This window comes from Fomitopsis serialis, assembly GCF_022376445.1.
Source record: "Fomitopsis serialis strain Sig1Antser10 chromosome Unknown B0H18scaffold_9, whole genome shotgun sequence".
NCBI lineage: Eukaryota > Fungi > Basidiomycota > Agaricomycetes > Polyporales > Fomitopsidaceae > Fomitopsis > Fomitopsis serialis.
The window spans coordinates 247543-269952 of record NW_025954969.1 but is presented as its reverse complement, the minus strand read 5'-3'; the positions used below and the strand labels follow the sequence as shown (position 1 = coordinate 269952).

General features: G+C 54.9%; 8 protein-coding genes across 8 annotated transcripts; 3 read left to right on the top strand and 5 right to left on the bottom strand.

The window, feature by feature from the left end:
- Positions 1 to 2192: 2192 nt before the first annotated feature.
- On the top strand, positions 2193 to 3500 carry B0H18DRAFT_870769 (uncharacterized protein; the record flags this gene model as incomplete). Its single annotated transcript, XM_048040119.1, has 1 exon — positions 2193 to 3500. The coding sequence occupies one exon, from the start codon at positions 2193 to 2195 to the stop codon at positions 3498 to 3500; it is 1308 nt and encodes a 435-aa protein (XP_047897578.1).
- A 353-nt stretch (positions 3501 to 3853) lies between these two features.
- Positions 3854 to 4954, bottom strand: B0H18DRAFT_870854 (uncharacterized protein; the record flags this gene model as incomplete). Its single annotated transcript, XM_048040123.1, has 1 exon — positions 3854 to 4954. A coding segment is annotated over one exon (1101 nt), but the record flags the coding sequence as incomplete, so codon positions are not given.
- Positions 4955 to 9121: 4167 nt separating this feature from the next.
- On the bottom strand, positions 9122 to 11587 carry B0H18DRAFT_1115587 (uncharacterized protein; the record flags this gene model as incomplete). Its single annotated transcript, XM_048033284.1, has 4 exons — positions 9122 to 9148; positions 9401 to 9507; positions 9614 to 10813; positions 10972 to 11587. The coding sequence occupies 4 exons, from the start codon at positions 11585 to 11587 to the stop codon at positions 9122 to 9124; spliced, it is 1950 nt and encodes a 649-aa protein (XP_047897576.1).
- A 3929-nt stretch (positions 11588 to 15516) lies between these two features.
- Positions 15517 to 17588, top strand: B0H18DRAFT_1198964 (uncharacterized protein; the record flags this gene model as incomplete). Its single annotated transcript, XM_048036106.1, has 6 exons — positions 15517 to 15732; positions 16006 to 16123; positions 16180 to 16514; positions 16572 to 16733; positions 16788 to 17021; positions 17080 to 17588. 6 exons carry the CDS (start codon positions 15517 to 15519, stop codon positions 17242 to 17244), a joined length of 1230 nt encoding a protein of 409 aa, XP_047897575.1. The 3' UTR covers positions 17245 to 17588.
- Positions 17589 to 17657: 69 nt separating this feature from the next.
- Positions 17658 to 18844, bottom strand: B0H18DRAFT_870875 (glutathione S-transferase; the record flags this gene model as incomplete). Its single annotated transcript, XM_048040126.1, has 5 exons — positions 17658 to 17720; positions 17777 to 18114; positions 18170 to 18568; positions 18623 to 18655; positions 18712 to 18844. 5 exons carry the CDS (start codon positions 18842 to 18844, stop codon positions 17658 to 17660), a joined length of 966 nt encoding a protein of 321 aa, XP_047897574.1.
- A 94-nt stretch (positions 18845 to 18938) lies between these two features.
- On the bottom strand, positions 18939 to 19217 carry B0H18DRAFT_984737 (uncharacterized protein; the record flags this gene model as incomplete). Its single annotated transcript, XM_048044691.1, has 1 exon — positions 18939 to 19217. A coding segment is annotated over exon 1 (164 nt), but the record flags the coding sequence as incomplete, so codon positions are not given.
- A 6-nt stretch (positions 19218 to 19223) lies between these two features.
- On the bottom strand, positions 19224 to 20789 carry B0H18DRAFT_984735 (ubiquitin-domain-containing protein; the record flags this gene model as incomplete). The annotated part of the gene is made up of 5 exons (XM_048044690.1): positions 19224 to 19625; positions 19681 to 19814; positions 19856 to 20286; positions 20395 to 20522; positions 20785 to 20789. The coding sequence occupies 5 exons, from the start codon at positions 20787 to 20789 to the stop codon at positions 19490 to 19492; spliced, it is 834 nt and encodes a 277-aa protein (XP_047897572.1). The 3' UTR covers positions 19224 to 19489.
- B0H18DRAFT_984732 (uncharacterized protein) lies at positions 20772 to 21681 on the top strand. The gene is made up of 5 exons (XM_048044689.1): positions 20772 to 20801; positions 20852 to 20873; positions 20927 to 20967; positions 21025 to 21105; positions 21174 to 21681. Exons 1-5 carry the CDS (start codon positions 20796 to 20798, stop codon positions 21324 to 21326), a joined length of 303 nt encoding a protein of 100 aa, XP_047897571.1. The 5' UTR covers positions 20772 to 20795; the 3' UTR covers positions 21327 to 21681.
- Positions 21682 to 22410: the final 729 nt, after the last annotated feature.

Sequence of the window (22410 nt, the reverse complement as noted above, 5' to 3'; positions counted from 1 at the left end):
TCGCGGCGGTAGATAGAACCTTAAATGCTGAGGATAAAGCTATGTTAGCAGGCGGCATATACAAGGAAGAAGTCAAAGATGCTTTACAAAAAACCCAATCCGGGCGTGCCCCTGGCCTGGACGGAATCCCCTACGAGTTCTGGAAAGCTTTCGTTGGCCGGGGAACGAAGGACAGCGGCTTCGACAGCTTGGACTATTTGACTCTGGTATACGAGGACGTCGAGGCAAATGGCCCCTCCCCGGATGGAGGGTTTACTGATGGATGGCTGTGCCCTCTGTACAAAAAGGGAGACCGCCGAGAGATATCCAATTACAGGCCGATCACCCTGTTAAACTCTGACTATAAGATATACACGAAGACCCTAACGTCAAGGCTGGGCCAAGTGGCCACGAGCCTGATACATACTGATCAGGCCGGCTTTGTACCAGGCCGCCATATCGAGGACCAGACTCAAACGTGCCGAGTTCTCGTCGACTATGCCAAGGCCACCGAAGAGGATGGGGTTATAGTTGCCCTGGACCAGGAGAAGGCATATGATAAAATTGACCATTCATACTTGTGGGAGGTTATGTTAGCTTTCGGCCTGCCCCATAGCTTCATAGCGAAAGTACGGGGCCTCTACGCTGTAGCTAGGACGAAAGTCATAATCAATGGCGAAAGTAGCAACTATTTCAGCGTGGTGCGAGGAGTAAGGCAAGGGGACCCACTGTCATGTCTTCTTTTCGACCTCGCAATAGAACCACTCGCGATCTTATTGCGCGCGTCGAGCCTCCGAGGATTCAGAATACCAGGAGCCACCGACAAGCTGATAACGAAACTATTCGCGGACGACACATCCGCCTTCCTGTCCAAGAATGATAATTGGACGGATTTGTGGGCGATACTGGACCTGTGGTGCGCCGCATCCCAGGCTAAGTTCAATAATGGTAAGACAGAGGTGATACCTGTGGGCTCACCAGAATATCGACAGTCTATGATAGCATCGCGAAAGCTAAACCCCAATGAGGACAGCTCTTGCGCAGTACCTCTTGACGTGCACATTGCGGAGGACGGGGAGCCAGTCCGGATCCTAGGGGCCTGGATAGGAAACGAGGTAGAGCAGACAGCAGTCTGGACACCGGCCCTCCAGAAAATTAGAAGCTTTCTCAAACGGTGGGGACAATGCAGGCCATCCATGATAGGCCGAAGACATATAATTCAGATGGGACCAGGAGGCATATCCCAATATTTGACCGTAGTCCAGGGAATGCCCAAATCGGTCGAGAGAGAGCTGAAGAAGATGGTGCGTAATTTTGCGTGGGACTCAGACAGTATACCGCCAATCAACACCGCGACTCTACATCAGCCCATCCATAAAGGAGGCCTTGGCCTGCTGGACATCGAAGCCCGAAACAATGCCATAGACCTGATGTGGCTGAAGAAGTACCTAACCCTTACGAACGACCGCCCTACCTGGGCGTATGCTATGGACGTGATCATAAATAAGCATGCGAAAAAGGCTACCGGCGAGATACGGCCGAAAGCGCAAATAAACACTTACATTCAGAGCTGGGACCCCAACATCAGCGCCCGATCCGGGCTGCCGGTGTACATTCGACAAATGCTCACTGCAGGGAAACGTTTCAGCGTTCACCTAGAAGCTATCAAAGTGAGCACATCCCTTAAGAACCAGCTCCCGGCCTGGTACCACATCGGGGCCACAAAAGCACTGCAAAGGCTAAACAACACGCGGATCAGTGATTGCCTCAGGGATCATCATGGAGTGATCATTATATCCGATCTCCTGGAAACGACGCGGTCGACGTGCGGGAGTCAGCAGACAACACAGAACACTGTCTGGGAAAACAATGTCTGCGGATGTGCCGAATGCTCGGCCCTGAGAGCACGGGGATGCAAACACCCAGCTACATGCCGCATTGCAGCTTTCAGGATCCTGAGCGAGATAGTCCCGAAATGGAACCCTCTTGTCCCGGAAGTTGTCGATGGCCTCACCCTAACCAGAAGGAGGCTCGAGAAGAACGAAGAAGCAGCCCTCGATGAAGGGGACACACTCACCTTCGACCCCTCGGTCACGTCGCGGGGCAATATATCCGAGACTTTCAGAGCCTTCGTCGCTCCGAGCACTTTGGCTTGCCCACCGGCAATACGACGCCGCGCCGGGCACTCCGTCATGGAGGACTCCACGACAGTAATGATCTTCACCCCAACCAGCCCCCCGGGAGTCCTGGCCGGGCAAGGCCCACCCGGGTCACGGACTTTCACCGCCTTCTTTGGCGCGGGCGATCAGCGTAACAGCCTCCTCCATGTGACGTCCGACCCAGAGATTAATGCCAACCCACCAGGTGAACTACAGGCTGCCCTGTACGCTGCCGAACGAACTCACCTCGACGCTCCCCTTAACATCCTCAGCACGAATGATGTGCTTACTGACCTAGTCTTTGATCGAGCCCCGACCTGGGAAACGAAGGGATGGATCAGTGTCCCGCTGGCAACGCATATGAAGCCCCTGTTGAATCGTCTCAGACAGAGATGCGCCGCCACTACTTTCGGGAGAATAGCCGGAGACGGAGCTTGGCAAACTCTAGAACGCGCTCGCCAGGATGCTTCGATGACCCCTCCAAGAGACTTTACAATGGCGGTGATGCCATCGCAGGATCCTGACACCCGTTTTGATCTTACGGGGGCGAGGCTGAACGCCCTCACACAAGCCCTGGCGTATCGAGGGATCCTGGAGCACCGCCAGGTCGAGACCAGGCGCCGGACGAAAGATAACCTGGCGGCAGTCTATCAACACCTGCAGGCGAACAATTCGCTCACCTTTGGTCAAATCTGGACGAGTACACGGCACAAAGACTTTAGCAGGATCTTTGCGGTTTTCCTGTGGAAAATTATGCATGATGGCCTGAAATGCGGCCCGTACTGGAGTAAGATACAGGGATATGAGGATCGAGCACAGTGTAGCCACTGCGGATCCCTAGAGACTGTCCAACATATTATCTTCGAGTGTGAAGCCACGGGCCAAGCCCTAATTTGGTCGCTGATACGGAAGGTGTGGGAGAAGAAGTTAGTGGACGTGCCTTGGCCCCGCCTTTCTTTAGTAGACGTACTTTCACTAGGCCTGACGGAATGGAAGACCAGCAAGGGCCGAGTGCGTCCAGGAGCCACGAGGCTATGGCGGATATTAATATCCGAAGCTGTTCATCTGACTTGGAAACTGCGCTGCGAGAGAGTCATAGGTCACGCAGCGGAGGACGGATGGGAACACCAGAAGACGACGGTGGCGAGCAAGCTGCGATATGCTTTGAATCATAGATTGGCGCTCGACGTCGAATCAGTACAGAAGAAATACGGGCAGTTTGCCATTAAGAGGGAGCTGGTCCTGGCCACGTGGAACAAGGTCCTGTGGGACGAACATGTGCTCCCGGAAGACTGGACAAAGTACAAGGGTTTTTTAGTGGGTAGGATGCCGGCGTTACGAGTAGACCTCGAACCGGATTAGTGAGTCCCACACTGGTTGTTAAACCGTGCGTAAGCAGCATTTTTCACCCTGGATCGGCGACTATGGGGAAACCCATACGCAGGCTGGATAACCTGGGATGACCCATTGTCATTTGCAGGCATCCGTGATGGCCCTCCAAAAAAAAAAAAAAAAAAAAAAAAAAAAAAAAGCTCGTCTTCAAAAGCGACATGACATTCTCTTTTTTTTTTTTTTTTTTGGAGGGCTTTTTCAGGTGCCGGCAACAGACAATTGGTCCACCCCGGTCGCCCAGCTTGCGTACGGTGTTACCCGTAAGTGCAATCCACGGAAAAAAATGCAGTTTACGCACGGCTTAATAGCCAGTGTGGGACTCATCACCCCGGATCGATCTCGATGCGTAGAATCGGGGAACTACCCACTAAAAAACCTTTGCACTTCGTCCAGTCTTCCGGGAGCGCTAGTTCATCATAGATGACGGCGTTCCACGTGGCGAGGACAAGGTCCCGCGATAAGGCTCGATCTCCGTAGCGCTTTCTGGTGGCTTCCACATCAATGGAGAGGCGACTATTTAGAATGTATGCTAGCTTGCAGCGTACGTATATGGCACTATGTTCCCAATCTCTTTCGTCTTGGTGTCCGATGACTCTATCACACCGCAGCTTCCATACTAGGTGAGCCGCCTCTGAGATCATTATTTTCCATAGCCTCGTCGCTCCAGGTCGAAATTTGCTCTTCTCGTTCGTCCATTCTTTTAACCCTAGGGCGAGGATGTCGATCATGGTTAGTGTGGACCAAGGTAGGCCCTTTTTTCGCCACAATGCAGCGATTATTTGCCATATTTCTCTTTGTCCTGTTGCCGGGCATTCGAAAAGGATGTGTTCCACTGATTCTGTTTGTCCGCAGAAACTGCATCGCGCACGATCCTCGAAACCAGGGATGTTAAGCCAGTAGCTGCCGCATTTTAGGGCCCCATGGACGCACTTCCATAAGAAGATCGCAAAGGACCGACTGAAATCTTTGTGGCGAGTGCTCATCCATATCGTCTTGTTTGTCATGCAGTTTCCGGGCGGTGTTAGTTCATGGATTGCTCCCAGGTTTGCGGTAGCCTTTTGTCTCGGTGGAGTGCACTTCCACGAGATGATTCCTTTGTATGCTGAAGCTTGCGTGAGGGTGAGTAGTTTGGCTCCTGTAACGTCGAAGCGTTTGTCTCGAATGAGGGAGGGGGGAGGAGCGGTGGGCCAAAGCTGCGGTTGATTTGGGGAGAAGGTCTGTCTCGCTTTTTCCAATGTTTTCCAGTCATCAGGTTTTATAATCTTCCCTAGAGACGTGGGTGCGCAGCGCTGTCTGAGCCGATTGAGGAGGGCACGGATATGAGTCGCTGGGGATACATTTATCCAGCCATTGTCCTCCCAAATTGGGGTCTTGGTAATCATTGTGGATGTGAGTACGTCGTTAGTGCTTAGGATACGGAGGGGGCATCAATCGGGGTGTGGGCAACCGCATATATGGCAGCGACTATCTCCCCTGGGGCCGGTGAGTGAGTGTCCGGGTCTATTGACTCAGTTATAAGTGCGTTCCTCTGGTCATGCTCACCGAAGAAAACCATGTGTTTTCCTTCAGGCATATTGTCTTCTCTCGCTGCATTATCTGGCAAAGTCTGAAAGATGTAGACGATCGTGGATTCCTGGTGGACTACTAGGCCGGGGCGTTTACGATGCGATGGTGGGTCTCGCATCGTGCTGGGTTCAACGAAGATGCGGAACATTTCTGCTATGCCGCCGCGGGCTGTGATGGAGGGGTTGAAGGTGAGGGTGTCCCCTTTTTCCGTTTTTGCTTCGTCATTGCGAAGGGATCGTCGTGTTGTCAGTGTGAGACCGTCCGTATACTCCACAGAGAGTGGGTTCCACTTGGGTAGAATTTCGCTTAGTATACGGAAAGCGGCTAGCCTGCACTTCTCCGGATGTTTGCATCCATTTTGGATTGCCGCAATGCATTCGGGGCACTCACAGTCATCATTGCCCCAGCTCCGTCTCTGTTGTGGCGGGTTTGATCCACATGTTGATTCAGTGGAGTGTAGTAAGTCTGCGATGGTTGTGACATTGTGGTTGTCACGTAGGCAGTCACTGATTTTCGTATTGTTCAGCTTGCGTAAGGCTTTGGTCGCCCCGATGTGGTACCATACTGGGAGTTGTTTTTTTAGCGATGCGTCAACTTTCAGTGCTTCTAGGTGAGCGCCATACTTTTTCGCAGTTGATAGCATGGTTTTGATATACTGTGGCAGTGATGATTTTCCTTTGAGCGGTGGGTGCCAGCTCTGCAGGAAGGTATTTATCTGTGCTTTAGGTCTTATTTCACCAGCGTCCTTTGTGGCATACTGGTTAATGATGGCGTCCATCGCGAAGGCCCAGGTGGGTCGGCTAGGGCTTAGGTTCAGATAGCGTTTGAGCCACATCAAGTTAATTGCCTCGTTTCGGGATTCGATGTCTAGGAGCCCGAGGCCGCCGTCTTTAATGGGTCGGTGTAGGGTTGCTAGGTTTATTGGTGGGGTGCTGTTGTTGCCCCATATAAAGGTGCGTATCAATTTGGTTAGTTCTGTTTCAATTGATTTAGGCATCCCCTGTACTACTGTTAGGTATTGCGAAATCCCGCCGGGCCCCATTTGTACTATGTGCCGTTTTCCAATCATGGAAGGCCTACACTTTCCCCATCTATCAAGGAAGTTTCTTATTTTCGTGAGTGCGGGTGTCCATACGCTGACTTGATCAATCTTGTTTCCTATCCAGGCACCTAGAACTCGGATTGGCTCTCCGTCAGGAGCGATTCGTATGTGTTGCGGTATACGGTCCGTGGACGGGTCATCCGGGTCTATCAGACGCGTCCTGATTACAGCTTCCCGGTAAGCTTCTGTCCCTACAGGTACAATTTCAGTCTTGCCGTTATTGAATTTCGCGCGCGATGCAGTGCACCACAATTCGAGTATCTGCCAGAGGTCGGCCCAGTGGTCGCGTTTGGACAGGAAGGTGGACGTGTCGTCCGCGAACAATTTTGTTATCAATTTGCTTGCAGTACCCGGTATGCAGAATCCTTTTAGCGACGAGCGTCGGAGGGCCGTCGCTAGGGGCTCAATTGCGATGTCGAACAGGAGGCAGGAGAGTGGATCGCCTTGTCGGACGCCTCTGATTACATCAAAGAAGGAACTTGCTTCGCCGTTTACTATGGCTTTGGTACGTGCGTGTTTGTATAATGCTTTTATTTTGTTGATGAAGCGCCTTGGGAGGTGGAAAGCCTCTAGTGTGCGCCATAGGTATGTGTGGTCAATCTTGTCGTAGGCCTTTTCTTGATCGAGCGCAATGATGACGCCGTCTTCTTCCAAGGTTTCTGCGTAGTCGACTAGGACACGGCAAGTTTGTGTTTGGTCTTCAATGTGCCTTCCAGGCATGAAGCCCGCTTGGTCGGGGTGGATGAGTTTCCCGGCAACTTGATTGAGGCGAGAGGTGAGTATTCTCGTGTATATTTTGTAGTCTGTGTTTAATAAGGTGATGGGTCTATAATTACTTATGTCACGACGATCACCTTTCTTGTATAGAGGGCATAGCCATCCATCCGCGAAACCGCCAGCTGGGTTCACCCCGTTCATTTCGATATCCCCGTAGACTGTTTGAAGATATTCTAGGCTGTTGAAAGCGCCTTCTCCTGAGTTTCGCATGTAGGTGGCCCAGAACTCGTAAGGTATACCATCCAGGCCTGTTGCCCGGCCAGTTTGGGCGAGTCGAAGCGCGTTTTGCACCTCGTCCGTTTCGATGTCTGACGAGAGGACTTCTAGGTCCATGTAGTCGAGGTTGGAGTCGAGATTGCTCAGTACTGAGAGCATTGCTTCCTCCTGGTGGCTCGTGGAGAACCCGGGGACGTCAAGGTGTTGTATTTGTTCATGATACGTTTTGGTTAGCTCTGCCATTTTGTCTGACCTTCTTTCATAAGTTGGAGGGTTCGAGTGGGGAGTTTGCAAGAGGTATAGAAGGTCCCTCGGTTTTCTTTCTCTGTTTATCGCCGACCAGTACTTGGTGACTCGCTCTGCGTTGATTACATACCGAGCCGTGGTGGTGAGTTTTGCTGTTGAGTGTCGTTTCCGTTCGAGTTCAACTATTCTGTTATGTATGATTGCTGAATCGCCTTGCATTGCTGCCGATGTTGAGAAGCTGGGGTGGCTTTCTATGTCTTTTAGGTGTGATGAGAGGCGGCCGATTTCTGCTCTTATCTTAGGAATTTTCTCTCTCAGGGTTCTACGTGCTAGATCTCTAAGGTCATCCTTGAAGCGCGAGTGTAGGAGCTGTACCGGGCTGGGGAATTCGTCGTCGACAAGGTGAGTGGCCGTTTTCATTTGTTTCAGTGTCGACATACCGAGTTCAGCCGCAGCTTTCTTGAATTGTTCATCGTCGAGTAGGTGTATGGGAAGGGTCCATCTTCCTTTCCCTATATACGGCGCTGTTCGTGTGCTTAGGACTGCGCTTACTAGTCTGTGATCTGTGTGCACTGCAGTTGTTTTTATGGACCATTCTTGTGACGACATTACTAGCTCATTTGTCACGTAGATTCTGTCTAGACGTGAACGGGATGTGCTTCCTCGTTGTGGATATGAGAAGTCTTTTTTCGTGGGTTCCGATAGTCTCCATCCGTCAAACAGGTCAAAGTGTCGTAGCAGACTTCGTAGGTTTTGTACTGCTGCGGGTAGGTCTTCCCTAGCCGGGATTCTGTCAATTGCTTCCTCTACGATATTGAAGTCCCCGATTAGTATGTCCGGTTTCCGGTACTGTCCATTTTCTGACAGTTGTTGCAGTTCTTGCCAGAACAACGCGTTTTCCTGAGGTGGATTTGGAGCGTAGACGTTCATAATCTTGAGATATTTGTCTGCATGCCAATGCATGCGGAGCAGTGTCGCTCTTCCGGGGATGATCTCTGTGAATTGGGTGTTGGCGATATCAACCAATTCGCGGTTTAGGATTGTGGCGACACCTTGGGAGGCTGTTGCGGAGGGTGAGCAGGAGTTGTGAATTGTGATCCTTCTTCCGTATACATTTTCGATGTTCTGGATGTCTGATGTATCTAAGTGTGTTTCTTGTAGGCACAGTACTCCGATCTTGTCCTCTCTTAAAAGCTGATTAATTTCGTTCCATTTTTGGTTTCGGGGGCCAGTTACGCCACCTCGTCCGTTGATATTGAGTGAACACATGTGGATGCCTGCTTTCGTCTTTCGACCGGATGATTTCGCATGCGTGTTACTTGCCGGTGTGGAGGGCTGAGCCCTTGAGTTCCGGCCCCTGGGCCTTTGACCTACAACCGGTTGTGTTAGGGAGTGCACAGGGGCAGCCCCGTCTCCGTGTTCCTCCATCTGATCATTGAGACCAGCGTGGGCGGGGGACGCGTTGGGCTCTCCCTGATGGAGGAGAGGGGTGCCAGTTGTCGTGAGATCGTCCGTATGGTTTGTTATATTCGTATTGTTGACCGTTGCACTACACATTCTGACTACAACGATCTGTCGGGTGCGGGAAACACTCCTGGTTTCCTCAGGAGACACGCTGCCGTGGCAGCTTCGGCTTCTCAGCCTGGGGCAAGTCTAACAGTGCCCACTCGCTGTAAGTGAAACGCTACATCGGTTCCAGAGCTTTCCTGTCCTGCTTTAGGCAGTCAGTAGATGTGGGCTCCGTTACCGAGTATTGTGTGGTTAGTTTTTAATGTTCGTTTAGAGCCGTTCTCTTTTCCTGTTTTTTTATTATTAAAATTGAATATGGACGTTCTTGTTTGCTCATGTTCGAGTGGTAAAGGATATGAGGATCAACGTATATTTGGATGCGATAGTACATGTTATTCAAATCGTGGGTACACTGAGAGCGGCCCGGCATATACAATGTCCGGTTAGTTCATACCATTACGACGTCCACGAGAGCCGTTACCCCGCGCCCTGCCTCCTCGTCCTCCACGGCCGCCGCGGCCGCCTCTTCCGTTTTGCTCGTTGCCTTGGGCACGTCGGTCCCTGGTGAGAGCTTCGCGAGCGTCCGCTAGGGACGGGCCGTGCCATCCTGGAGTGGAAGGTAGGGTGCAGGCGGCTGTTGGGTGATCCGAGGAGTGGCAGTACATACAGAAGAAGCAGTCGGTGATGAGCTCCGGAGGTCCTGCATAAGCGCCGCCGTAGACTTGTTCGCGCACTTGCCTCCGGAAGTTGACCCATTCCGCAGCGTCGGCGGTGGGAGACTCAACGTACAGTAGCGCAATCGGTTCCTCGTCGATGCCTTCCCGTAGACGGATTTGCCTGACACGTATGGATTGGAGAACGAGGCGGCGTGCATCGTCGACAGATAAGTGGCGCCATCTTCCCCCAGAACTGATGTCAGCGATGAGGAGCGTCGTGATGAGCGATGCGAGGTTGGGGGATTCGAAGCCGGCGAGGAAGCCCTGTGCGATGCCTTCGTCCGATGGTTCGCCTATAACAAGACGACCTGGGAAGCGCCATCCTCCCATGAAGGTAGGGGGCTCATGAGGCGCTGCGAGGATTCCTACGGTGCCATCGGTAGTAGAGATCCATTGGTCGCGGAGTAGCGCGTTGCGCTGCGGGATCGTGATGTTGCTTACGCGGTAGAAGGTTGGGTAGGCGTTCGGACGCGGCTGCGGATTAGCGGCGATAGGCTGCGTGATCGTCGCGGTGCGTATGTCATAGACTTTGTGGAAGATTGTTTGGGCCATGGTGACACGTCCGTGGTTTCCGGGGTCGTTCCCGCTGCGAGCGAGGAAATGCAGGAGAACGCACGGATTGGGGTCCGTTGTCCAGACGGCCAGCTGGCTCTGTTCCATATTGCCGTACGGCCAGAAGAAATCGTCCCCCTGTAGCGGGAGCCAGCCGCCAGGCGGGGCTCGCGTCATCATGCTAGGAGCAGAGAAGCCGTGAGCTTGAGGGAGCGGTGCGATAGGGCCGGCAGGGAAAGCAGGTTCGACAGAGGGGGCGGGCACCGCAGGAGGGACAGGAGGGAAGTGGAGCGGAGTGAGATGCGCAGGAAAGATCGGCGTTATTGGCGTAGTCGCGAAATTGGGGAAGGGTCCGGGCGCATAGTGTACTGGGCGCGGAGGCGGAACGTATGTAGGTGGAGGGAGTGGTTGGGCATCAGCGGCGTCTGAGCGTATCGTGTTCGAGGGTCCTGCCGTCGCGTTGCGTTGCGGGGCCTTCCCTTTGCCGATCCCGAGTGAGGCGGGCAGGGCCTTCTCGACCGCAGATACGTAGAGGGCAGGGTGAGAGACGTCGCCTTGCCTGGCAATGAACGGGTTTGTGCTGTCGCCGATGATGAGCGCTGCGGATGGCTCTCGAGAGGGGGTGGGCCGACTGGAACTTGTTTGTGAGCCAGGCGCGGAGATGCAGCAGGCGTATATAGGTCTTTTTTTTTTTTTTTTTGAAAGAGGACGTAGTTAGGAGGGACGGAATCTGCTACGTGGTGATTTAGAGACGTACCCTCTATGCTGCCACCGGCGAAGTCCTCTCGCACTAGGACGTAGGGGTTATCTTCTCGCTGCGCCTGTTCGTCCAGGTAGCGCTGGACCATGAAGGAGGCGCCAGGTGCTTGACGAACGCGTGGTGGGGTGCCAGGAACGCCGGGTCCTGATAGGCATCCGGGAGCCGCGAGGACAGGACGAGGGCGATATGCATCAGCGGTGTATGTGGGTGGTAGGCCGTAGAACCTACGTATATGCGCCGTGGAGAGTTCCATCTCATCGGGGTCAGGTATTGCAACGTCGTCCATTTCAATGTCAGACGTCGTCAGCGCTGGTGGGTCCTGCAGTTCCTCGACGCTGGAGGACGACGAGATAGAGATTGCCATTGTCGTTGCGTGTTGGGTGGGGGCAGCGTGTGGTGTCAGAGCGACCACCGGGTCCTGGACGCGTGGGACGGCATCGGTTTGCGCGGACGGGCCGTCGACGTCAGTGGAGACGCGTCGACGCTTGCGCGTGTCGCTGACCGCTCGCGTCGTTACGGTTGGTGGGACGGTGGTGATAGACGCGTCGAGAACGGCGGTAGGGGTAGCAACGACAGAGGAGGAAGCGGTCGGGTGGCTCTCACCGACGGTCATCTTTGGTTTCCCAGCGACGGCAGCGTTCTTTTTGGCGCGTTGTTTCTTCGCTTTTGCTTAGAGGCCGTCAACTTCTTTCCGGACCTCGTGCGGGAGGTGTCCAGGACAGTCTCTACTTCTTCAGCTGGCGCAGAAAGTTAGGGCCGAGCGTTGTAGAGAGGAGTGAGCTCACTTTTGACGACGGCTGCGACGTCGTTACTTTTCCTCCCGCTGATTCCTCTACTGGCGCGGGCCCATTGACGACTTCGGCGGGTTGCGCATTGTTCGTGGCTTCGACTGCGTTACCGGCTTCGGGATCTGCGTGTACGGTGGGCGAGCCTTGGTTGGCGATCGAGATCGGAGGCGAAGGAGGCCTTGCCGCCACAGCCGCATAAGAGAGCCCGGTGCGTTCCACAGGAGAGATAGCACGGGGAGAGACCCACGGGTTGCCAGCGGGGGAGGCAGCGGCGCTAGCTCCGGTGAGGCGCGAGGGAGGGGAGCGAGCGGGAAGCGATGTCTGGCGACCGCCGGCGGCGAGCTGGTCCTGACGATACGCGGAGGCGAGCTGGTCCCATCGTTGGCTGAGGTGGGTTTGTTCTGGTGCATGCTGGGCGAGTATGAGCGGGAAGCAGGTTATCTATTGGGTGCTGAGAGCGCAGCCTCCAGGGATCCTTTTATCCTCATGGCCTTGGATGATGTAATGCTGTCGATGGGATTCTGCTCTGGGCTGTGCGTTGCCGTTTGCACTCGGCCTGATGTTCTTGAATTGCTATCTCACCATCGTAGTTGTCGCAGGTCGCAATTTGTCCCGTATTCTTCACGCGCTTGTCATCGGGCGTACGACATGGCGAGTGGAGCGGATGCGGTTGAGTGTTGGGCAGCGAGTCGGTGTCTCGTTGCGGGTGGGCGTAACGGTGAGGTCCTCGCGTGCGTTTTTGTTTGCGGGCGTGACGGTTTCGACAGATGTCGGTATGTCGAGCATAGCAGGCCAGTTCAAAGGTTGTGCCCAGTGTTTAGATGGGTTCGAGTCCTGAGGACGGTGCTGCGAGGAGTCCGGGCGCATTTGGCGCTGAGTAGTCGAATTTGCAAGAGATACTTTGACAGGTGTCCTGAAATGGACGCGGCTTCCTGTCTGCGGGGATTGTGTGGCTTAAGCGCCATTGTTGTCCCACGTTTAGGGCTTCTATGTCAGGGTCTGGTGCGCATGTCGGTTCGGCTATCTAGAGGGATGGCGGTGCAAATTCGTCTGATCTTGAGATCAGTTGGGTCGCGGATCTTAATTTGCCTCCGCGAGCTTCGGCTCTTCATCAGGTTGTGCTTCGTTTGTTGGGCAGGAAGGTTGTTCGTTGACTGCCTACTTGGCCAGAAGGGCAGCGATTGTATTACTGCCTGACGCCTGGTGCGGTGCGCGTTGCGGCATCATTTCTGGGTTTGCGGTTTCAGCGGTATTGGTGGGGTTGGTTCCTGGTTGCGCGCTGGTTTTATTAAGAAAGGAGGGGCGCTCCATGTGGCAAGTGATCGGTCGAGCGTATTAGTATACAGTAACGAGGGGGATGTTGACTACGTTGCTCGAGGTTACGGCAATTGATCTCCGCATACTCCTTGGAGTCACGCTTCTCGCCCTCTCCCTCTTGCTTAGATATCCATCTCCTCCTCCTCATCAGTATCAAACTCGTAAGGACTCTCTTTGCTCTCTTGAAGAGCCGGTTCGAGGCGAGTGAGTTATGAGCGCGGGTGAGGGTAGTAGGAGGTGTAGAGAGATGTATGGTTTATTTTGTCGCGGCCGGTGAGTCTGGACCATGAGGTAGGCGCTCTGATTGCGCAGACCCCCGGGGATCCCGCAAGGGACCACGTGATCCAGTGTCTTTGTAGCTCGGATACTGCTTCGATGCGTCCTATTCCGGATCGTACACCCTCGGCAATGAGCGTGACCGGTTGGCCGGTCTCGATTGGGAGCTCGGGCGTTTCATCACCGTCCACGTCAGGGTTGCCCCTTTCCTTTCAGGGTGGCCATCCACTTCGATCGCCAGTGGACTGGGAGAGTCGCGGGTGAGGTGGAGGATGGGGAGACATTTCACAGGAGGGGAGCGGGCGATTGCGTGTCGAAATCTAGGATTGTAGGGTCCATGGATTGGAGCATTTTGGAATCGTCGGCCATCTCAAAGAATGTTTGTATCGTCTGGGGGGATTGGGGGCATTGCTGGTGGGTGTCATCTTTGTTGCTGGAGCTCTTGTCTCATGGTCTGAGGCAGGTTTTTAACGGAAAGCTGAGCGTTTACCTGTTACGGCATAGCCGGTTGTGGAGGTCCGCCTTTACGTTATGATTTGTGGAAGATTGATATATTTATTGGTTCTTTAGACGCTCTTTAACGTGTTGCGGTGCAAGAGAGGGTGTTTACAAGTTGGGTGAAGCAAGTGGGCTCCGCATTTCGGAGGGGGAAGAGCAGAGCTCCAGTCCATTCCTTTAGATTTTGTCTCGTTGTTCACTCTGGTTGTTCAGCCACTAGCGGCTATCCTGTTTGTGTTTGTTTAGGGTGTGGCTTGAACTCTGTTTAAGCGCCGCGCCCGTTGAGTCCAGCGCTTAGGTGGCCGGGAGGCGCGCAGTAGAGGGCGCGTCGTCGGGCATCGACGATGAGCACTGAAATAAGGGCGATATCCCTACGAGATGGAGCTCCGTGGGTCTAGTGGTACTATTGTAGCACGGTGTGGTACTTTTAACACTTGATGTGTTAGGGTAATGGGGTGGATTGCCCCTTGTCCCATTGGATGACGCTCTCTGGCGATATCCTGGCCAGCGTGCTTAACAGCGACGCTGGGCCTTATAGTGCATGTTCGTTTCACCCTTTTTGAGAGGGTTACTTACCCCCCGGACCACGAGAAGGTCTGCACAGGGCTCGCCAGCGACGAGCCCTCCCGGGGGGACATGACATTCTCGATAGAAATCATCCGACGTCGACGAGCGATCTGGTTGATCACGTCCGTGGCGCGGCGTCTTCGAAGTTGACGGGCTTATTTCTGCAGGCACCGCTGTCGACCAACCGCAGCGGTAAGCCTGACCCCATGCCCAGGATGTAATCTCTGAGAACCGTCTTGTTAGGTCGTCGTTCACGTGCGCACGCACACGAAAACGAAAATGGAGAAGCAGGAATAAACTGAACATGCGGAGAGCTTGAAGCTTTCATGACCGATGTGACTACACAACCTGTACGGTCGGAATGGGGTCGAATCAAGATGGGCGAGCGGATATGGGATACAGTTGTGAGATTCCGTAGCGATACAGATGCAGAGCATTAATGACGACGGGTGGCAAATAGCAGTCGAAAGCAATGTGAACGTTAACGTTACTGCGGCTGGAGATCTCGACCATCGACAAGAGTTGCGCGTTTGCGGTGTCGAGGACAGCCATATCATGATTCCAGGAGAGTTGGGTCAGTCCCAGAGTGAAGTCAAGTCCCAGGGGCTCAGCGTCACGGGCGCTGGCATAGCGACCACAACGGCGACTTGCACCGTTTGCCGAGTTGGTGTAGGTGATGGATGAGTTGGGCCAGGAGGCCAATGGAAGAATCCCAAGGCGTCGAAGTGCCACCGACGATGGCCACCTTGAGCGATGTCCTCACTTTCTGATCGGCGTATATGCGGCGTACTGTGAGATATTGATTTGGCAGATAGAGGCTGTGGATTGCAGCGGCATGCGTCTCCTCAGACACTTTGTCGAACAATGTGTCACAGCGAACTCACAAGTACGTCCTGCCAGAATGCGGACTCGATGCCTTTCGCAGGGGCGTATATGTCGTACAACTTGGGTGGGTGCCTACGTCTTTCTTCTCTTCTACGAGCTCTGCTTCGCACATCATCCTCAGCGTCCGAGCCATGGGCGACCACACGGGGCTCGGCTCCTCGTCATCATCCAGCGCTGCGCGCGCCCAAGAGCCCGCCTGCGCAGACCAATCATGGCAAGCATCCCGCCGACGAACAGGCCGATGGCGAGGAAAGCAAGGATGAGCGCAGCGGTGCCATTTGCGGAGAAGGACGGAGCGCCGCCAGATCCCGACGAGGAGGAGGAAGAGGAGGAGGAAGAGGCAGAACTTGAAGTCGTGCTCGTCGTTGCGGATGTCGTGACCGCCGTCGACATTGCGGACCTAGTTGCGGACGGGCCAACCGCCATGGTTGTCCAGGCTAGTCCAGATTAGATGTGGTAAGTACGACATTCGCGGGATGGGAAATTGCCGGATGGCCACATCCCGTTTTGGCAAGTCTCGTTGAACGTCGGTTCATTGTCGCGTCGCCGCTCTGTCACGGTGCCTCTCATCTTCCCGTCCCGACCTCCCGTCTGTCTCGCTCCTTTTCCACAGTCGTTCCTTTCTTTTCCTATATCAGTAATAATGGTAGCGCTCTCTCTCGTACTTCTGAGCATTCTTGCTGCTCGCGGCCACGCACAGACGTATTCAGCGACGTATCTGCCGTCTAACGCGCCCGACCACACGCAGGACGGTCAGTATGGCACCAACCAATGCGGAACTCAGTCAAGCCAGGACTCTCTCTGCCAGAACGCGTACCGTGAGTGGCTTCTCATACATGACGATGAGATATGGCTGATGGGGCTGCGCTCTTAGTAAACTCGGTGGACGACTTCTGCGTCTACGCACCTCCATATTCGGGTTCAAACGCAACTATCGGGGATACAGAACGCGTTGAAGTCTCCTGGTGCTTACGGGATGGCTACGGGACGCGTTTGATTCCGGATGGCACCATCACCGGCGCGCACTTCGTCCAGACACCCGACTACATTCAGATCACCGGCGTCGGCGACCTGACGAAGCTGAACATCCCCGCGGGCGACAGTGGTGGCGAGCTGGATCCTCATGGCGCTGACGGGAACGGAAACCCTATCGGAGGTCTCGTGTTCTCGAACGCGTTCGGGCAACTCCAGCAGTTGCATGAATGGACAGTAAGAGGACGAGTGTCGTCCCTCCTTGCCACGCTGACTGGCTTCCCTTGCACACAGAACTACATGTCTTCCACGGAGTTCTGCTTCCGGGCGTGCAAACCGGGTCCGGACGCGACGACGTACTGTCAACACATCTACGACGTCATGGGCTGCGAGTGGAACATGCCTAGCGACTACGATGCTGGTGTCTTCGATCGCTGCGCGGGCGACAGCGGGGAGGTAAGAAGTCCATCATTCACTCAATCCTTCTCCGATGCAAACGTGACTCGGTAGCCCATGGGAGTGTACGGCACGTCAACCTGGAGGCAAGGCCGGTCGACGACTCCTTCAGCTCACCCGGCGCCTGCCACGTCAATGTGCACCACGTACTCGTCCGTGAACAACAGCGTTCTCATGGCGCGCAACCTCTCTGCGAACGCGACCTATGCAAGTGCGACCGCTACGAACAGCTCTGCGACGCCCACCCTGACGCCGGTGACGAACTCGACGCAAGTATCCGCAACGCCGGTATGTCTTTGTTCGCCTCTAAAACCGTTGCTCCCGGACTTAGCGTTTGCTGGCATAGCTACCCACCGCAACACACATGACCATCCCGGCGAGCAGCACCCCAAGCGCGACTGGCTACTCGAGGAAAGCAAGTGGGACTATCGGCCGTGCTCACGTCGACGCTCTCTGGCAACTGCTCGTGGTCCTCGTGGCTGCTCTCGTCGGCATGTCGTTCTGCTTCTGAGCTGGCTCGGGCTGGGACTTGGAATAGATCGGCTGGAGGCTCTGGACTGGACTCACTACTTAGCGCTGGCGCTGGCTTCACGGGCTCTATCTGGGCAAGATGTCGATGAACAACCTACGACCACAACCCGCACTGCTCGGGACATACTACGAAGAACAGGACTCACGGTGGACACGAGGGCATTGACATGACTATAAGCATGCATAGGAATGTTCTTGACTGTACACTCATAACTCGTTACGGGACGCACTGCGCTGCATGATCATCGTTGTATACATTGCTATTCCTCGATATCTGCTCATAGTCTCGTGCACCTTGTGAACGCGGGACAGTGTGAAGGGAAGTATTGATACAAAGCAAGCAACTACGGGTTCCTTGTGTTCCTTCATGACCTATGGATACAGATACTTGCCTTAAGCTTCGAGAGGCAGGATGTCGGGGATTGGCCCGACAGGGATGACTCTGTGCGGGTTGATCTGCGCATCCACGTCGTCAGCACACGCTTCGCCGGAGAGGACACCCAGCCACTCACCATTGGGTGGGACCAGTAATAATGTGTCTTTATATGCTCGAAGTTGCACGTCTCCTTGAACGCGGGGAAGTTCCAGTACAGCTTGCGGAGCCAGAGGTGGATGGCGGGATAGCCGCCGCGGATCGTGCGGATGTTGCACTTGAAGTGCCCGACGTAGACGGGATCGAAGCGGACGATGGTGACGAAGAGCCGGATGTCGGCCTCCGTGAGCTGGTCGCCGATGAGGTAGTCCTTGCCCTGGAGCATCTTCTCGAGCCGGTCGAGCGAGGCGAAGAGGGGGAGGACGGCCTTTTCATAGGCGGCTTGCGAACTCGCGAAGCCGGACTTGTATACGCCGTCTGCGCACCCTGCCGTTAGTCATCTTTGTCTCGCATACACGCGTGGTCTACGCACTGTTCACGGTGTCATACACCCAGTCGTTCACCTCGTCGATCTCCTTCCTCAGCCCCTCGGGGTAGAAATCCAGCTTCGCCTTCTCCTCGGGCAAGAGGTGGTTGAACGACGCGTTGAATATCCGGATGATCTCCGAGCTCTCGTTGTTCACGACGGTGCTGTGCTTCTTGTCCCACAGCACGGGCACGGTGAAGCGGCCCTCGTAGTTGGGCGCCGCGCGAAGGTAGAGATCCTTGACGTGCTGTGCGCCGTGCAACGGATCCGCGTCCGCGCCCGGGAAGGTGTCCGCGCTCGCGAAGGGCCAGCCGTGCTCGCCCATGTGCGGGGAGACGACGCTGACGTCGATGAAGTCCTCGAGCCCCTTGAGCTTGCGCATGATCAAGGCGCGCGTCGCCCATGCTGGATATAGGTCGAGTTAGTAGGGCGCGTCGCACAGTCTGCGGCACGACTCACGGCATGCGTAGGATACGTAGAGGTGGTACCGGCCTGCACTGCACGTCAGTGATACATCCCTGGCGCGATGGACGAGCTGTCTCGCTCACCCTTCTCGGGCTCGAACTTCCCGCCCTTCTCGAGCCAGTCCCTGAACTGGGACGGCTTGCGCTTGAACGTGCCGTCGTCCTCCGTCTTCATCTTGCCGATGTCGGTGTGGTGCGAGACGTCTCTAGTGGTCATGTTGTATCGCGGTACGTACGCGTGAGTCGGTGCAGATGCTCGATAGGCTGAGCGTAGGCCTGGTCTGGAGGAGCGGAGGGCGCGAGAGGTAAGGGGGAGAAGGCGAGCGAGGGGTACTGAGGTCATGCTTCTGCGAACCGCTCGTCTTTATCAGGTCCGGCGTTGGGTCCGAGGGCGAACGCCTAACCAACTATACGTAGAGGATTGGTGATAGACATTGCAAAGAGACGGGTAGGACTTTATAGTGTGACGACCGGTTGACGAGGCTTGCCTTGGAGCGTTGGATGGAGTACCTGGAGGCTGAGAGTGGGTTTCCGTTCCCTGGTTGCTGACTGGGCCCGGCGTTGGGCCCATCTGCAGACGTCCAATAGTGTCGTAACAGAAAGAACATAACGGGATTGAGTAGCTCATCGCGCCACGTAGTCAGGCCCATCCAGCTGCGCAGCCCGACGAACTAAGGCAAAGTGTCTCATACATATACAATGGCTTCACGGCCGTGCTAAGTCGCCGACTGCCAGAAGCCCGAACGAAGGTTTGGATGAGATCAAATGTGCCTCCGAAGTCCATTACAGCATTATGAATGAGAGATATGACCATGAAGCCCTTGAAGATTACGATGAGCACAACCTGAACCTGAACCCAACTTCAGCTGCCCGCCATCCCCGTTACACCAACACGATCACGGATCTTCGCGATCTCGGAGACACTGAGAGAGCCCTTGCTTGCGCAGAAGAAGTCCTCCCAAGCCTGCGCCGCGTCGCTGCCGTTGGGAAACTCAACCCTGGATGGACTTTGTGAGTACGGCATGATGAACAAACGAAACACGAGGTGCTCACTTCAAGAAGGCATACAGATGCTCCCAAAACGCAGGCTGCGCAACGGTCGTGTGGTAGGGCGTGTTCGACGCGCCAGACTGGGAAAGCTCGGGTATGTTGGACGTGTCCAACACGAGGGGTATGTCGATCAACACCTCCCTGGAGACGGCGATAGCGACGGGGAAGGAGAGAGGACAATGGACGGCGTGCGCCCGTGCCCTCCACGGGTTCGTGAAGGCTGCTCCGGAAGCAACGTGATGGACCCTGCTCTCGCCTTCTGTGGCGTCGGTGCAGTGACGGGTGCGAGCGACGTAGACATCTTGGATGGGTCCCAGTCGAAGCCGGGCTTGACCATAAGCGTGACGGTGTCTCCTTCCTTAATGCTGTATTCCTGCAGAAGCTTGCTGTCCGCGAGAGCCTTGCCTTTGAGCAGCAGTCTCTGTGCGTCGGCGGGCGGTGCGCCTGGTTCTGACGCGAGCTGCGCCTTGATGTCAGAGACGGGGTCGGTGGGCTGTACGGAGAGAGAGTAGCTCTTTGGAGGCTTGATAGACTTGAAGGTGATGCTCAGGGAGCCTGTGCGCGGGCTCGTACTTATAACAGCTGCGGGAGTGGGGCAGGGGAGCTCACCTGTGGGCGCAACCTGTGTCACCTTGCGTTCGGGAGGAGGAGGCAGGTCTACCTAAGCGAGGCGGCGCGCGATTGGCCTACAGGCTAAATGATGATCAAGAATTTCACATACCGGTAGCACCGGGACCTTCCTTAGAGACCTCTCGGATGGTTGCTGGAAGTCGTCTGCGTACGTGACGGGCTGCGACGAGAGGTTGTTGACGAACGTCTTCACAAACGCCAGTTCTGCTTGCTCGCTCATTGTGATGAGCCTGGTTAAACGGTGATTATACTGAGATGTTCAGACTGGATGCGCTCGAGGAGTAGAAAGACAGATCAGCGAAGGAAACACAGCTTTAAGGGGACTTTCAATTGCAACTGCGACTTGGCGACTGCACAGGCCGCGATCCGCCTCTGCGGGGCGGTAGGCGGAGTGTGACGTGCGCGTGTCGTCACAGTCACCAGCCCGTCACGCCGGAAAGCCCGGGTGACTGCAAGCGACCTCTCAGCATCGCTCACGACATACCAGGATGGCGGTAAGTGCTCGATATACATTGTTTGAATCTTTACTGAACGTGTTTGCTAGTCTGGCTTTGGTTTCAACGGAGGTATGGCCAGACACTACCGATTTGCGTTCTACCATAACCCATGGACTTGTTAGGCGTACCACGTTGTTTCCCGTACTGGCAGGAGTTCCAGAAGGTGCGTAGTTACTCTGTCATGTTCGTGCGCCCCCTCTAAACACAGCATCCTTGCCAGTGCTATGCTCAGACAGATGTGCCAGCCAAGTGCCGGCCGCCGCTAGACGACTACGTAGAGTGCTTGCACCATACGAACGAGGCACGTCATTCCATCTCCCCACCTTCACTCTCACCTCATCCAACCCATGTCTTGCTTGACACACGCAGATTGCTCGCGCGAAGACCATCAAGGCCGAGTTCATCCGCAAGGCCGAGCACGAGGCGACGGAAGGTCGGAAAGCGGCAGACATTATCGCGGATGGAGCCATCGTTGGTGTGGGTTTGATCAAGCGAAGTCAGGAGGAAGGAGAGTCAAAGTAGTCCCCCGGGCAGCTCAATACATTGCTTTGGACATCTGAGCCCCTTGTCCATTGCGGATTGTTGTGTGCCGACGGTACCCAGGTTCATGCATTTCCGATTCAGACCTGAGTTCTTACAAGAGCAAACTTGCGCAAGGATGCGCTATTTCACCTATGGGCGGAACTGTATGTGTGAGTGCATAGATTCGTCAGTACGCTGTAAATACAATTTCTCAGTTAGCCCAGTAGTTTCTCTGCAATCGCTGGGTTGGACGTTGATGCAGTCATAACAGACTCTGACCTAGATTATACCTGATATGGAAGAATGATCGGACCTGGTCGGAGTTGCAACTATCTCGATCCGCATCGCGAACGTCGCTCGCTCTCGAATTTGAGTCTTGTCTCTCGACAGTGACCGCCCTTCCTCCCACTCATCTCTCTCGCTGTGTCTTGGGTACAGAAATGGCGGCAAATGGTAACGGATCGCTCAGCTCGCCCATTGTCATCTCAGACGACGAGGACGCCGCATTCGTGGAACAGGAACTGGGAGGGTTTGAAGCAAGACTGTCCGACCCCGAGCCGGCCTTCGAACGTCAAATGGTCGACGTGCCCATGTATGACTGGGGACAGCAGGCCCATGCATCGTCGAGCAGAATGCTGATGCAGAATAATTCCAGTAATGGTGGGTCGTTCCATCTCTTTCAAGATAATTTGAGGGTGATGTCCCCTAGCCATGCAAGCGCCCGCGCCTTTAGCTGGCCAGAAACGCAAGCGAAAACAGTATGCGCAGGACGCGGTCCCTAATGAACAGCAGGAGACAAAATCTCAGCGAAAGAAGAGGCGACGGGCAGAGCGGTTGGCGGCTAAGGGGGCGGAACTGGCCACGGAGCAGGACGTGGACATGCAGGACGCCTCCCCTGCTGCCTCTCGTATGCCTGCTAGGATGGCCCCTCTCCCTGACCGTCCGGTTGGTACCTATCGTGACGCCCAACACAGCGGAATCCTGCCTCCTATGTCGTGGTCTGCCTCTTTCTCCGCACATACAGCCGTCATGCCTCAATCCTTTATCCCCTCGCTACCTCTCAAACCACCTCCCTCCATGTCAC

Coding starts and splice junctions, on each gene's coding strand:
- B0H18DRAFT_984732 (XM_048044689.1), top strand. Junction 20,874..20,926: donor TGGCTTTGGTTTCAACGGAG/GTATGGCCAGAC, acceptor TGGACTTGTTAG/GCGTACCACGTTGTTTCCCG. Junction 20,968..21,024: donor ACTGGCAGGAGTTCCAGAAG/GTGCGTAGTTAC, acceptor CATCCTTGCCAG/TGCTATGCTCAGACAGATGT.